General features: G+C 47.4%; 1 protein-coding gene across 1 annotated transcript in view; it reads left to right on the top strand.

The window, feature by feature from the left end:
• RELT (RELT TNF receptor) overlaps nucleotides 1-12,449 on the top strand; it is a 63,745-nt gene extending 51,296 nt beyond the window's left edge. Inside the window, exons 7-11 of the mRNA XM_058186514.1 lie at nucleotides 2,729-2,809; nucleotides 7,938-8,019; nucleotides 8,807-9,031; nucleotides 10,753-10,936; nucleotides 12,314-12,449. Coding sequence (XP_058042497.1) covers nucleotides 2,729-2,809; nucleotides 7,938-8,019; nucleotides 8,807-9,031; nucleotides 10,753-10,936; nucleotides 12,314-12,325 — 584 coding nt within the window. The 3' untranslated portion in view covers nucleotides 12,326-12,449. The remainder of the gene's footprint in view (nucleotides 1-2,728; nucleotides 2,810-7,937; nucleotides 8,020-8,806; nucleotides 9,032-10,752; nucleotides 10,937-12,313) is intronic.
• The last annotated feature ends 3,442 nt before the right edge of the window (nucleotides 12,450-15,891 follow it).

Here is a 15,891-nt window from a genome sequence, read left to right as displayed (position 1 = left end):
TGGCATCTCATCGTTGGCTGCAAGGTCAACCTGTGAGGAGTTTGGACACCCAGCTCCCTTTCTCAGACCCTCCCAAGCTGGGTCTCTAGAACCATAGAGTCCCAGGGCTGGAAGGGACCTTGGAGGTCTCTCTAGTCCAACTCCTTCTACCAGGAGTGTCCAACTGTGGCCATTTTATGACTTGTGGACTTCAACTCCCAGAATTCCTCAGCCAGCCAAATCTAACAATTTTAAGCATTGTGGACTTCAATTCCCAGAATTCCTCAGCCCTGCTGGCTGAGGAATTCTGGGAATTGAAGTCCACAAGTCTTAGAGTGATTACATTTGGAGACCCTGGAATAGACAACGCCTAATTATCAGAGATAGAACCATAACTGGTTGGGGAATTCTGGGAGTTGAAGTCCACAGGTCCTGAAGTTGCCAAAGTTAGAGATTCGTGGCCCAGGTTGGACATCCCTGCCTTATGCTGTAGACACGAGCCTTTTATTTTTCCTACCTGGATGTTAGAACCGCATTGTTCTCCCTGCTAAATGCCACGATAGGCATAAACTGCCCACTGCAGAAATCCTTTGATTGAAGTTGCAATCTCACCAAATTTAAAAATCCACAATTATTTTCCCTGTCCTGCTGTATTGTGCGAGCAGCAAAGTCAACTGACTGCTTTGGGTAATTGCCACTCAGTAAAATTAGTTTTGAATAGAATAGAATAGAATAGAATTTTTTATTGGCCAAGTGTGATTGGACACACAAGGAATTTGTCTTGGTGCATAGGCTCTCAGTGTACGTAAAAGAAAAGATACGTTCATCAAGGTACAACATTTACAACACAAATGATGGTCAATATATCAATATAAATCATAAGGATTGCCAGCAACAAGTTATAGTCATACAGTCATAAGTGGAAAGAGATTGGTGATGGGAACTATGAGAAGATTAATAGTAGTGCAGATTCAGTAAATAGTTTGACAGTGTTGAGGGAATTATTTGTTTAGCAGAGTGATGGCCTTCGGGAAAAAACTGTTCTTGTGTCTAGTTGTTCTGGTGTGCAGTGCTCTATAGCGTCGTTTTGAGGGTAGGAGTTGAAACAGTTTATGTCCAGGATGCGAAGGATCTGTAAATATTTTCACGGTCCTCTTCTTGATTCGTGCAGTATACAGGTCCTCAATGGAAGGCAGGTTGGTAGCCATTATTTTTTCTGCAGTTCTAATTATCCTCTGAAGTCTGTGTTTTTCTTGTTGGGTTGCAGAACCGAACCAGACAGTTATAGAGGTGCAAATGACAGACTCAATAATTCCTCTGTAGAACTGAATCAGCAGCTCCTTGGGCAGTTTGAGCTTTTGAATGCCACAAAACTGTTGGGTATCTTTGAGGATTCAGACATGAATATGCCAGAGGCCCAACTGGCCATGTGGAATTGCAGACGCATCTCTATCTTAGCTTTCCCAACTTCAGCCCAGATGTCCGGCTTCTGGAGGCTGTTGGTGCCTGAAAAGAAATAGGTGCAGCAATAGCGCCATCTCCTGTCTCTGAAATGCAATATCAATAGTCCTTGACTTACGGTCATTTGTTTAGTGACCCTTCAAAGTTAGAACAGCACCCCCAAATATGGCCTTTGTGCTAAGGCAGGACTAGAACTCACTATTGCCTGGTGATTGGCCCAGAGTCACCCAGGTGGCTCTCATGCCTAAGGTGGAACTAGAAGTCACCCTCTCCTGATGATTGGCCCAAAGGCATTCAACCAACTTTTGTGCCTAAGGCGGGACTAGAACTCTCTGTCTCCTGGTGTTTAACCCAAAGTCATCTAGTCAACTTTCATGCTTAAGGCAGAACTAGAACTCCCAGTGATTGGCCCAAAGTCTCCCAGCCTGCTTTCATGCCTAAGGTGGGACTAGAACTCAGTGTCTCCTGGTGATTGGCCCAGCGTTACCCAGTTGGCTTTCATGCGTAAGGCGGGAGTAGAACTCACCGTCTCCTGGTGATTGGCCCAAAGTCACCCAGTCGGCTTTTATGCCTAAGGTGGGACTAGAACTCACCATCTCCTGGTGATTGGCCCAAAGTCACCCAATTGGTTTTATATGCCTAAGGTGGGACTAGAACTCACTGTCTCCTGGTGATTGGCCCAAAGTCACCCAGTCAGCTTTTATGCCTAAGGCGGGAGTAGAACTCACCGTCTCCTGGCGATTGGCCCAAAGTCACCCAGTCGGCTTTTATGCCTAAGGCGGGAGTAGAACTCACCGTCTCCTGGTGATTGGCCCAAAGTCACCCAATTGGTTTTCATGCCTAAGGTGGGACTAGAACTCACCGTCTCCTGGTGATTGGCCCAAAGTCACCCAGTCAGCTTTTATGCCTAAGGCGGGAGTAGAACTCAGTGTCTCCTGGTGATTGGCCCAAAGTCACCCAGTCGGCTTTTATGCCTAAGGCGGGAGTAGAACTCACCGTCTCCTGGTGATTGGCCCAAAGTCACCCAGTCAGCTTTTATGCCTAAGGCGGGAGTAGAACTCAGTGTCTCCTGGTGATTGGCCCAAAGTCACCCAGTCGGCTTTTATGCCTAAGGCGGGAGTAGAACTCACCGTCTCCTGGTGATTGGCCCAAAGTCACCCAATTGGTTTTCATGCCTAAGGTGGGACTAGAACTCACAGTCTCCCGGTTTCCAGCCTGGTGCCTTCGCCGCTAGACCCAACTGGTTTTCAAAAATTGGGGTTCTTAACTGTCTGAACTTCATTTTTAGGGAGCAGCTCAGGCCATAAGACTGAAGATGTCAACGAAGATACCATCGGCGTCCTGGTGCGCTTGATCACGGAGAAGAAAGGTGGGGTCCTTTTCAAAGAAAGGTTTCTTTGCTTTTTTCACAGATTGGGGGACCGTTTGTGAGTCCTGTCAACTTGGCAGGGGTGTCAATCACTCTTTGGGAAGGCCGGTTCATTGCATTTGTTTCGAGGAATAATAAAGAGATAACCTTTGAGACCAACACTTAAGGCAGGGGTCTCCAACCTTGGCCGCTTTAAGACTTGTGGACTTCAACTCCCAGAATTCCTCAACCTTGGCCGCTTTAAGACTTGTGGACTTCAATTCCCAGAATTCCTCAACCTTGGCCGCTTTAAGACTAGTGGACTTCAATTCCCAGAATTCCTCAACCTTGGCCGCTTTAAGACTAGTGGACTTCAAATCCCAGAATTCCTCAACCTTGGCCGCTTTAAGACTTGTGGACTTCAACTCCCAGAATTCCTCAACCTTGGCCGCTTTAAGACTTGTGAACTTCAACTCCCAGAATTCCTCAACCTTGGCCACTTTAAGACTAGTGGACTTCAACTCCCAGAATTCCTCAAGCTTGGCCGCTTTAAGACTAGTGGACTTCAATTCCCAGAATTCCTCAACCTTGGCCGCTTTAAGACTTGTGGACTTCAACTCCCAGAATTCCTCAACCTTGGCCGCTTTAAGACTTGTGGACTTCAATTCCCAGAATTCCTCAACCTTGGCCGCTTTAAGACTTGTGGACTTCAATTCCCAGAATTCCTCAACCTTGGCCGCTTTAAGACTTGTGGACTTCAACTCCCAGAATTCCTCAACCTTGGCCGCTTTAAGACTTGTGAACTTCAACTCCCAGAATTCCTCAACCTTGGCCACTTTAAGACTAGTGGACTTCAACTCCCAGAATTCCTCAACCTTGGCCGCTTTAAGACTTGTGGACTTCAATTCCCAGAATTCCTCAACCTTGGCCGCTTTAAGACTAGTGGACTTCAACTCCCAGAATTCCTCAACCTTGGCCGCTTTAAGACTAGTGGACTTCAACTCCCAGAATTCCTCAACCTTGGCCGCTTTAAGACTAGTGGACTTCAACTCCCATAATTCCTCAATCTTGGCCGCTTTAAGACTAGTGGACTTCAACTCCCAGAATTCCTCAACCTTGGCCGCTTTAAGACTTGTGGACTTCAACTCCCAGAATTCCTCAACCTTGGCCGCTTTAAGACTAGTGGACTTCAACTCCCAGAATTCCTCAACCTTGGCCGCTTTAAGACTTGTGGACTTCAACTCCCAGAATTCCTCAACCTTGGCCGCTTTAACACTTGTGGACTTCAACTCCCAGAATTCCTCAACCTTGGCCGCTTTAAGACTTGTGGACTTCAACTCCCAGAATTCCTCAACCTTGGCCGCTTTAAGACTAGTGGACTTCAACTCCCAGAATTCCTCAACCTTGGCCGCTTTAACACTTGTGGACTTCAACTCCCAGAATTCCTCAACCTTGGCCGCTTTAAGACTAGTGGACTTCAACTCCCAGAATTCCTCAACCTTGGCCGCTTTAAGACTTGTGGACTTCAACTCCCAGAATTCCTCAACCTTGGCCGCTTTAAGACTTGTGGACTTCAACTCTCAGAATTCCTCAACCTTGGCCGCTTTAAGACTTGTGGACTTCAACTCCCAGAATTCCTCAACCTTGGCCGCTTTAAGACTTGTGGACTTCAACTCTCAGAATTCCTCAACCATGGCCGCTTTAAGACTAGTGGACTTCAATTCCCAGAATTCCTCAACCTTGGCCGCTTTAAGACTAGTAGACTTCAATTCCCAGAATTCCTCAACCTTGGCCGCTTTAAGACTTGTGGACTTCAACTCCCAGAATTCCTCAACCATGGCCGCTTTAAGACTTGTGGACTTCAACTCCCAGAATTCCTCAACCTTGGCCGCTTTAAGACTAGTGGACTTCAACTCCCAGAATTCCTCAACCTTGGCCGCTTTAAGACTTGTGGACTTCAACTCCCAGAATTCCTCAACCTTGGCCGCTTTAAGACTAGTGGACTTCAACTCCCAGAATTCCTCAACCTTGGCCGCTTTAAGACTTGTGGACTTCAACTCCCAGAATTCCTCAACCTTGGCCGCTTTAAGACTAGTAGACTTCAATTCCCAGAATTCCTCAACCTTGGCCGCTTTAAGACTTGTGGACTTCAACTCCCAGAATTCCTCAACCATGGCCGCTTTAAGACTAGTGGACTTCAACTCCCAGAATTCCTCAACCTTGGCCGCTTTAAGACTTGTGGACTTCAACTCCCAGAATTCCTCAACCTTGGCCGCTTTAAGACTAGTGGACTTCAACTCCCAGAATTCCTCAACCTTGGCCGCTTTAACACTTGTGGACTTCAACTCCCAGAATTCCTCAACCTTGGCCGCTTTAAGACTAGTGGACTTCAACTCCCAGAATTCCTCAACCTTGGCCGCTTTAAGACTTGTGGACTTCAACTCCCAGAATTCCTCAACCTTGGCACTTTAAGACTTGTGGACTTCAACCCCAGAATTCCTCAACCTTGGCAGCTTTAAGACTTGTGGACTTCAACTCCCAGAATTCCTCAACCTTGGCCGCTTTAAGACTTGTGGACTTCAACTCTCAGAATTCCTCAACCATGGCCGCTTTAAGACTAGTGGACTTCAATTCCCAGAATTCCTCAACCTTGGCCGCTTTAAGACTTGTAGACTTCAATTCCCAGAATTCCTCAACCTTGGCCGCTAAGACTTGTGGACTTCAACTCCAGAATTCCTCAACCTTGGCGCTTTAAGACTAGTGGACTTTAACTCCCAGAATTCCTCAACCTTGGCCGCTTAAGACTTGTGGACTTCAACTCCCAGAATTCCTCAACCTGGCCGCTTTAAGACTAGTGGACTTCAACCCCAGAATTCCTCAACCTTGGCCGCTAAGACTTGTGGACTTCAACTCCCAGAATTCCTCAACCTTGGCGCTTTAAGACTAGTGGAATTCAACTCCCAGAATTCCTCAACCTTGGCGCTTTAAGACTAGTGGACTTCAACTCCAGAATTCCTCAACCTTGGCCGCTAAGACTTGTGGACTTCAACTCCCAGAATTCCTCAACCTTGGCTACTTTAAGACTTGTGGACTTCAACTCCCAGAATTCCTCAACCTTGGCTTTAAGACTAGTGAACTTCAACTCCCAGAATTCCTCAACCTTGGCCGCTTTAAGACTTGTGGACTTCAACTCCCAGAATTCCTCAACCTTGGCCGCTTTAAGACTAGTGGACTTCAACTCCCAGAATTCCTCAACCTTGGCCGCTTTAAGACTAGTGGACTTCAACTCCCAGAATTCCTCAACCTTGGCCGCTAAGACTAGTGGACTTTAACTCCCAGAATTCCTCAACTTTGGCCGCTTTAAGACTTGGACTTCAACTCCCAGAATTCCTCAACCTTGGCTTTAAGACTAGTGGACTTCAACTCCCAGAATTCCTCAACCTTGGCCGCTTTAAGACTTGTGGACTTCAACTCCCAGAATTCCTCAACCTTGGCCGCTTTAAGACTTGTGGACTTCAACTCCCAGAATTCCTCAACCTTGGCCGCTTTAAGACTTGTGGACTTCAACTCCCAGAATTCCTCAACTTTGGCCGCTTTAAGACTAGTGGACTTCAACTCCCACAATTCCTCAACCTTGGCCGCTTTAAGACTAGTGGACTTCAACTCCCACAATTCCTCAACCTTGGCCGCTTTAAGACTAGTGAACTTCAACTCCCAGAATTCCTCAACCTTGGCCGCTTTAAGACTAGTGAACTTCAACTCCCAGAATTCCTCAACCTTGGCCGCTTTAAGACTAGTGGACTTCAACTCCCAGAATTCCTCAACCTTGGCCACTTTAAGACTAGTGGACTTCAACTCCCAGAATTCCTCAACCTTGGCCGCTTTAAGACCTGTGGACTTCAACTCCCAGCTTTGCTGGCTGAGGAACTCTGGGAATTGAAGTCCACAAGTCTTAAAGCAGCCAAGGTTGGAGACCCCTGTCTTAAGGGGATCCCAGACCGACAACAGACACCAATGCTCGGCCTTATTTGTAGCGTTTGACCGAGTGCTGAATAATTGACCCTTTCTGCATCACAAGTATTATGTGTGTGTCTCAGTACAGGTAGTCCTTAACTTACAACCACAACTGAGCCCATTTCCATTGGTAAATGAGAGAACTGTTAAGTGAGATGGCGCCATTTTACAACTTTTCTCGCCACCTTGGTTAACTGAAAAATTTCCCCGTTTTACGACCTATCTTCCCAGAGTTGTTAAACAAATCACTGCGGTTGTTAAACGAGTAACCCGGTTGCTAAGCAAATCTGGCTTCCCCATTGACTCTGCTTGTCAGAAGGTCCCCAAAGGGGATCACGTGACCCCGGGGACGCTGCCACCGTCATAAATGCGAGTCAGTTGCCAAATGTCTCAATTTCGATCCCGTGTCCACGTAGATGCTGCAGTGGTCGTAAGTGTGAAAAACGGTCATGTCGCTTTCGGCAGTGCCGTTGTAACTTCGAACGGTCACTCAGTGAACCGTTGTAAGTCGAGGACTACCTGGATGTGAAGACAGCATAGATGGAGGCTGCAGCCATGTGACTGAAGCCCTTTCAAGTGATCAAAATTCAGACAATTGGCAGCTTTAGGACGGCTGCACGGTCCCAGCCGACTTCCGACGAGCAACCCCAATGGAGGTACCCAGATTCACTTAACAACCGCATGGTTCACCTATGGTTCGCTTAACGAAAAAGAAAACTGGCAAAGGTTATAGGGAGCACAATTCACTTAAAACTGCCTTGCTTAGCAACGGAAACTTAGGGCTCAGGTGTTGTCATAAGTCGAGGTCTACCTGCATACGTTAGCCTGCAAAGGGCATTTGGAAGAACCATAAGAAAAAAATAAAATAAAGATAGCTTCAGATTGGACAGTTTTCTGGGTGCATCATGGACTTTGTTTGTCATTGCTGCCTTCCAGGATATATATATGTGTGCCTTTGTGTGTGTGTGTGTGTGCAAATTTGCAATTCATGTCCCACTGCAGCGCTGGATGGTTTAAGCCACCATCCAGGAATCAGGGTTTGTTTGTTTTGTTTTTTGCTTTGTGATGCAAGGGACATATCTTGCTTTCCTTGCTTTGTTAAAAGCCTTATTCCCCCAAAATTTCTTGCCCGCAGAAAACGCAGCTGTCCTGGAAGAGATGCTGAAGGAATACCACAGCAAGCAGCTCACGCAGCCGATTTACAAGCCCGTGAACAAGTAGGTCACCTACTTTCCTTCTATCGGAGGCAACAATCTCGTTTTTTCTAGCCTTTCAGCCCTAAGAGAGAGAGAGGGAGAGATGATAAATAGATAGATAGATGATAGGTAGGTAGGTAGGTAGGTAGGTAGATGATAGATAGATAGATAGATAGATAGATAGATAGATAGATAGATAGATAGATAGATAGATAGATGATAGATAGATAGATAGATGATAGATAGATAGATAGATAGATAGATAGATAGATAGATAGATAGATAGATAGATAGATAGATAGATAGATAGATAGATAGATAGATAGATAGATAGATAGTAGGTAGGTAGGTAGGTAGGTAGGTAGGTGGATGATAGCTAGATAGATAGATAAGATAGATAGATGATAGCTAGATAGCTAGATAGATAGATAGATAGATAGATAGATAGATAGATAGATAGATGATATCTATCTATCTATCTATCTATCTATCTATCTATCTATCTATCTATCTATCTACCGAGAGAGGGAGAGAGAGATGATGGATGGATGGATGGATGGATAGATAGATGATAGATTATATTTAAGTCTTTGGTTATTCGGGTTTTCTCCCGCGTAAAAAGCTCGGGAACTCCGATTCCTCAGTCGCCTTCCCTGAGCACTCTATCCCATCCTCCTGAGCCCAGGGATTAAGGACGATGGGCTTTGAAATCCAGCCCACCTGAGCCAGTCCAGCCGCCTGCTAAGACCTAGTCAAACCGCCCCTTTTCTCTGTCGCCCCAAATGACGGCCGCTTCTGCCCCATCCAGGTTGCACCTCCTACCCCAGATCCCAAACATTTGTCCTCATCAGCACCATCTCCACACCGTCCAGGGCCTGGCCATGCGCTCGGGCCCCACCTGCACCCGCTGCAGCCAGAAGAAGTGGCCAGACATGCTGCGGGCCACCGAAGCCGTCTCCGCAAATGTGCTGCCCGGTAGCCATGCCCCAAAACCCCACCGGCCGGGCGAGATCACAATCCTCTCCGTGGGCAGGTAAGGTTCAAGGTGCACCTTCGAATGACTTGCCAGGCAAGTGTAAGATTAAGATCCAGCCTCTTCTTGCTGTCTGTTTATATTTTAAAAAAACAACAAGAAGTTTCTAGTCCTTAAGATGTAAAACTCTGCATATCTTGCCTAGAAGGAGGAACAAGAGAAATAGGATGCAGGTCGACCTCGCCTAATGATCATCATTGAGCCCAAATTTTCTGTTGCTAAGTGAGACAGCTGCCAAGTGACCGTGGCCCCATTTTACGACGTTTCTTTGCCCTCAGTTGTTAAGTGGATCGCCGTGACTGTTAGGTTAGTCACACGGTTGTTAAGTGAATCTGGCTTCACTTCACTTAGCTTAAGTGTCCGAATTTTGGATTACGTGACCATGGGGATGCTACAGCGGTCATAAGTGTGAAAAACGCTTCTCTTTTTTCATTGCCGTTGTAAGTTTGAATGTTCACTAAAGGAGCTGCTGTTGTAAGATGGTGGCCCAGCACCCAAATTTTGATCCCGCAATGATTTTGAGGATGTTGCAACAGTCATGAGTGTGAAAACTGGCTTTAAGCACGAGCTCAAAACTTTTTTCTTTCACCAAGCAGGGCTGGCCTAATGATAAATTTTAATTGTGGGTTTGTTAGTGGGGTTTTTAAGGGGTTTAATTCATTTAAAATTTTATACGCTTATTTTAAATACTCAGCCTATCGAATTAGAATAGAATAGAATAGAATTTTATTGGCCAAGTGTGATTGGACACACAAGGAATTTGTCTTGGTGCATATGCTCTCAGTGTACATAAAAGAAAAGATACCTTCATCAAGGTACAACATTTACAACACAATTGATGGTCAATATATCAGTATAAATCATAAGGATTGCCAGCAACAAGTTATAGTCATACAGTCATAAATGGAAAGAGATTGGTGATGGGAACGATGAGACGATTAATAGTAGTGCAGATTCAGTAAATAGTCTGACAGTGTTGAGGGAATTATTTGTTTAGCAGAGTGATGGCCTTCGGGGAAAAACTGTTCTTGTGTCTAGTTGTTCTGGTGTGCAGTGCTCTATAGTGTCGTTTTGAGGGTAGGAGTTGAAACAGTTTATGTCCAGGATGCGAGGGATCTGTAGATATTTTCACGGCCCTCTTCTTGATTCGTGCAGTATACAGGTCCTCAATGGAAGGCAGGTTGGTAGCAATTATTTTTTCTGCAGTTCTAATGATCCTCTGAAGTCTGTGTTTTTCTTGTGGGTTGCAGAACCGAACCAGACAGTTATAGAGGTGCAAATGACAGACTCAATAATTCCTCTGTAGAATTGGATCAGCAGCTCCTTGGGCAGTTTGAGCTTCCTGAGTTGGCGCAGAAAGAACATTCTTTGCTGTCCTTTTTTAATGATGTTTTTGATGTTAGCTGTCCATTTGAGATCTTGCGATATGATTAGATTTTTAATGAATATTGTATTTTAAGATTTTTGGTATTTATGTTTTATCTATGTTGTACACCTCCCTGAGTCCTCGGAGAAGGGCGGTATAAAAATGTAAATAATAAATAAATAAGTTGGCTTTTTCAGTGCTGTTGTAACTTTGGACAGTCACTAAATGAATTGTTGTCGATGGAAGGACTACCCTTGGTGTCAAAAATTGCAGGATTCCCTTCAGCCCTGGTGGCGCCCGTGGTCCCTTCTCCACTGCCCAGGTTGCAACGGTGCGTTTGATTTTCTCCCGGCAGGTTCCGCGTGGCCCGTATCCCCGAGCAGAAATCCAGCGCCACGGAACTGAAAACAGTCTCCGAAGGGGTGGGGGAGGCCGAGCCCAGCGAGCCCCCTTACGCCTCCCTTGCCCCAGAGCAAAAGGCGCTGGTCAGCAACGGAGGAAGACTGAAACGGCCCTCCGTGGCAGAGGGACAGCAAGAGGTCAGTCGGGAGTGGGGAGTCCGAGGGAATCTCAAGGAGAGGGCGAAAGAGCCCGGGAGCCTTTCCCGTGGTCAGAAAGCAAACCGGTCTTTCTTTGTCTTTCCAACTTGGAGTTTTAGGACTGAGAAAACACTAATAAAAGAGAATATTTGTAGGTCTGGGAGGAAGTGGGGGGGGGGTTTCCTCGGTGCTCTCTGAGCTGGGTGGGTTTCCTGCAGACGTTTCGTTACCAAACTAGGGAACATCATCAGGGCTAGAAGGGAATGGGGTTGGAGGAGGAGAAGGAGAGAAGGAGAAGAGGAGAGGAGAGAGGAAGGAAGAGGACGAAGGGGAGGAGAGGAGGAAGGAGGAGGAGAAGGAGGAGGAAGGAAGGAAGGAAGGAAGGAAGGAGGGAGAGAGGAGGAGGAGGAGGAGGAGAGAAGGAGAAGAGGAGAGGAAGAGAAGGAGGAGGAGAAGGAGGAGAGGAGGAAGGAGTAGGAGGAAGGAAAGAGGGAAGGAAGGAAGGAAGGAAGGAAGGAAGGAAGGAAGGAAGGAAGGAAGGAAGGAAGGAGGGAAGGGAGGGAGAGAGAGGAGAAGGAGAAGGAGGAGGAGAGAAGGAGAGGAAGAGGGAGGAGGAAAGGAGGAGTAGGAGGAAGGAAAGAAGGAAGGAAGGAAGGAAGGGAGAGAGAGGAGAAGGAGAAGGAGAAGGAGGAGGAGGAGAGAAGGAGGACGAAAGGGGAGGAGTAGGAGGAAGGAAAGAGGGAAGGAAGGAAGGAAGGAAGGAAGGAAGGAAGGAAGGAAGGGAGAGAGAGGAGAAGGAGGAGGAGGAGAGTAGGAGAAGAGGGAGAGGAAGAGAGAAGGAGGAGCAAAGGAAGAGGACAAAAGGAGAGGAAGAGGGAGGGAGGGAAAGGAGGAGGAGGAGGAGGAGAAAAAGCACTGTAGAATCCATAGTGCTCTCTGAGCTTGGTGGGTTTCTTGCAAACATTTCATTACCCAACAAGAGAACATCATCAGTGCTAGAAGAGAGGAGGAGGAGGACTGTCGGGTCCTTAGGATACCTCTGAGCTTCATTTTTTTTTCCAGACGTTTCATGGCCCAACTAGGGAACATCATCAGGGCTAGAAGGGAGTGGAGTGTATAGAGTAGAGGAGAGGAGGAGGAGGAGGAGGAGGTGATGATGATAATGATGATGATCCTTGGGGCTCGCTGATCTTAGTTATTTTCTTGCAGACGTTTTCATGACCCAACTAGGGAACATCATCAGTGCTAGAAGGGAAGGGGGAGTTTGCTCTCTATTTATATATGGCTTCCAGAGAGTAAGCCCACCCCCCCCCATCGCTTCCAATCCGGATGATAGCAATTTAATTCCCCTTCTTCTCCCCCCCCCTCCCCTCCCAGGTTGTCATTTGACTGCCCCGTGCGGGCCGAGAAGATGGGAGCAACGCAACCGTTGGGGACGCTGTGTGTCCGAAGCGCCTTCCCGGCTCCTGCGCATGTGTTGGGCATCGGCGAAAGTGACGGCCGACCGGCTAGCTTTTCTCCCTGCTCCTTGGACTCCGTCTGGGGGTCGGACTCTGCTGTGGGGGAGGGGGGGAGGGGCAGCTCTGGTTTGCAAGAACACTTCAAAGGACCAAAGATAACGGCCGAGGGAGCCCCCTTTCCTTCCGTTTTCCTTTTGCACGGCTCTGCGACACGCCAGCCAGGCCGGGTAGGACGAGAAAGGAAAAAAAAAAAAAGACTCTTTTATTATCGCGGCCTGGGACTGCAGTTGTGGAACTGTGGCGCCTCCGTCCCGTGGAATGTTGATGACCGTCCGCGTCGTTTTCTGGGCAACCTTTACGGAAGTTGGTCCCCGCTGCATTTTTATTTATTTTGTTTGGGAGAAATTTCCTTGCCGTCTCAATTTAGCCACACTTAACCCCCGGGGATTTCCTGGTGGTGTTCCATCCAGCCGCTACCGAACAAGTTCTGGAATTGTGGCGTATCTGAACTCAGCTGTGCTGAGGATGGGGGGGGGGGTGATGGATGGGGGTTGTACGAGTGTGGTTGTGTGTGATATACGCACTTTTCTCCACTTGAAAGATGAGGCAAGGCGCCTTTGAGTGCGTGTGTGTTATGTGTGTGTGAGAGAGAGAGAAAGAAAGAAATATAATTACAGGTAGTCCTCGACTTACAACAATTCGTTTAGTGACCAGTTATAACGGGATTGAAAAAAAAAGCAATTTATCACCATTTTTCACCCTTACGACCGTTGCTGCATCCCCCTGCTCAAGTGATCCAAACTGGCAACTGACTCGTACTTGCGACGCCTGCAGTGTCCCCGGGTCTCATTTTTGCGACCTCCTGACGAGCGAAGTCAGTGAGCGAAGCCAGATTCACTTAACAACCAGGTTGCTAACCGCAGCGATTCCACTTAACAACCACGGCAAAACAGGAAAATTGGGCACAACTCCCTTAACAATCAACTTCCTTAGCAGTCGGAATTCTGGCCCCAGTTGTGGTCGTAAGTCGAGGACTAGCTCACCTTTTCACACACACCCGAGTGTCAATCGCTTAGATATTTTTTTGGGGGGTTCGTTATTTTTTTCTACATATTATTTATGCGGGCCGAGCGAAGCCTGGTCTGCCCCACACGTGTGGGCGTCTCCGTGTTTTTGCCCCTAGGTTTATTTATTGCCAACCCTTCATGGTGTTACGTTAAAAAAAAGGGGTGTTAAGAGAAGTTTCATTTGTATATGTTGTTAAATAAAACCCAGAAAACTAATCGATGGTTGGTGGTTGCCTTGTTTGCCTGGGTGGAAATGAGAGAGACGCTGTTGAAATTCCGGCCCACAGTCACCCCCCACACACCCATCCACTCGTCCTCTGTCCGTCTTGACTACTGCAATGCTCTTGACGTGGGGCTGCCCTTGAAAACTATCCGGAAGCTTCATACTGGTTACAACTGCAGTGGCCCGTTTTGGTTTTGTGCAAGCCTGGATTTGCACCACGGGTCACCTCCCTTGCGGGACCCCAAAGCAGTGGTGGGGTTCAATTTTTTTTTTACTACTGGTTTTGTGGGCGTGGCTTGGTGGGCGTGGCAGGGGAAGGATACTGCAAAATCCCCATTTCCTCCCAATTAGCTGGGACTCGGCAGGCAGAGAATAGATGGGGGCGGGGCCAGTCCGAATTTTTACTACCGGTTCTGTGGGTGTGGCTCGGTGGGCGTGGCATTGCTCGGTGGGCGTGGCTGGGGAAGGTTACTGCAAAGTCCCCATTTCCTCCCAATCAGCTGTTACTCGGGAGGCAGAGAATAGATGAGGTCGGGGCCAACCAGAAGTGGTATTTGCCGGTTCTCTGAACTACTCAAAATTTCCGCTACCGGTTCTCCGGAACTGATCAGAACCTGCTGAAACCCACCTATGCCCCAAAGGTGGTGGTTTTTTTTTTTAGGAGGTACCTGGACTTTCTGGTTTTTCTTTGAAGACATTTCGCTTCTCCTCAAAGAAGCTTCTTCAGCTCTGACTGAATGGAGGGGAAAGGAAGGATTTATATACAGCTGGTCATTTGCATCCTTTGAGAGGGTCCTTGAGGCCACTTGGAGGTTTACCTGTGTCCTCAGGGTCTCACCTGAGTGGTGCAAATGGGTGTGGAGCTAACAATGAAGAAAATATCCTGCAACCAAGAAGGCTCCACTCCTATTTGCACCACTCAAGTGACCCACAGACAAAACTCCAAGTGGCCTCAATGACTCTCTAACTAAAAGGATGCAAATGACCAGCTCTGTCTGCAAGGAGCATCAATCCTTCCCTTCCCCACCATCCAGTCAGAGCTGAAGAAGCTTCTCGGATGAGAAGCGAAACGTCTTCAAAGAAAAACCAAAGTCCTGGGGTGGGGGAAAATACACTTTTGGGACAACCTTGACCTGGATGACGGAGAATCTTCTGGGTCCAATTTATGATGCTTGTTGAACCAATTGAAGTTTCGGGACGGTTTTCAAGGGCAGCCCCATTTAGAGAGCATTGCAGTAGTCAAGATGGGAGGTGACCAGAGTGTGAGTGTCTATGAGCAGGGATTTTAGAGAGTCTTCTCTCCATCCCTCAGAGGGTCGAATCCTTACAAGGCCTGAGGATGCGTCATTGGAAGGACCCACCAGAGCCGGGAGGCATCTGATGGGACCAAGGAGAAGGGCCTTCTCCGTGGTGGCTCCCTCTCTATGGAGCAGCATCCCTGCAGAGTTAAGATTGGCCTAGCCCAGGGGGTCTGCAAACTTGGCTCTTTTAAGACTTGTGCACTTCAACTCCCAGAAAACGCCAGCAAAGCTGCCTGAGGAACTCTGGGAGTTGAAGTCCACAAGTCTTCAAAGAGCCAAGTTTGCAGACCCCTGAGCTAGGATCACTTCCCAAAACTCAACTTTAACTGCCTCGAAGTTGAAGCGGTACCTCCTGCCCTGTGAGTAACCTGTGAGTTGGTTTTTTGTTTTGTTTTTTTGCATTTATATCCCGCCCTTCTCCGAAGACTCAGGGCGGCTTACATTGTGTTAAGCAATAGTCTTCATCCATTTGTATATTATATACAAAGTCAACGTTATAACCCAGGGAGTCCCGCTGGAAAGATTTGAGCTTGGAAGGGATCCTAGAGGCCATCCAGCCCAGTCTCCTGCTCGGGGTATAGAAATGGGCCTCTGTGGCTCAGACTGGTAAGACAGTCTGTTATTAACAGCAGCTGCTTGAAATTATTGCAGGTTTAAGTCCCACCAGGCCCAAGATTGACCCATCCTTTATAAGGTAGGTAAAATGAGGACCCAGATTGTTGGGGGCAATAAAAGTTGACTTTGTATATAATATACAAATGGATGAAGACTATTGCTTGACACAGTGTAAGCCGCCCTGAGTCTTCGGAGAAGGGCGGGATATAAATGCAAATTTAAAAAAAAAACCTGCTTGAGAACATATGGAGAAGAGTCCACCAGGTCTCCAGTTCTTGTGGAATCAGGA

This window comes from Ahaetulla prasina, chromosome 5 (assembly GCF_028640845.1).
Source record: "Ahaetulla prasina isolate Xishuangbanna chromosome 5, ASM2864084v1, whole genome shotgun sequence".
Taxonomy (NCBI): domain Eukaryota; kingdom Metazoa; phylum Chordata; class Lepidosauria; order Squamata; family Colubridae; genus Ahaetulla; species Ahaetulla prasina.
This window is presented reverse-complemented; position numbering and strand designations above follow the sequence as displayed.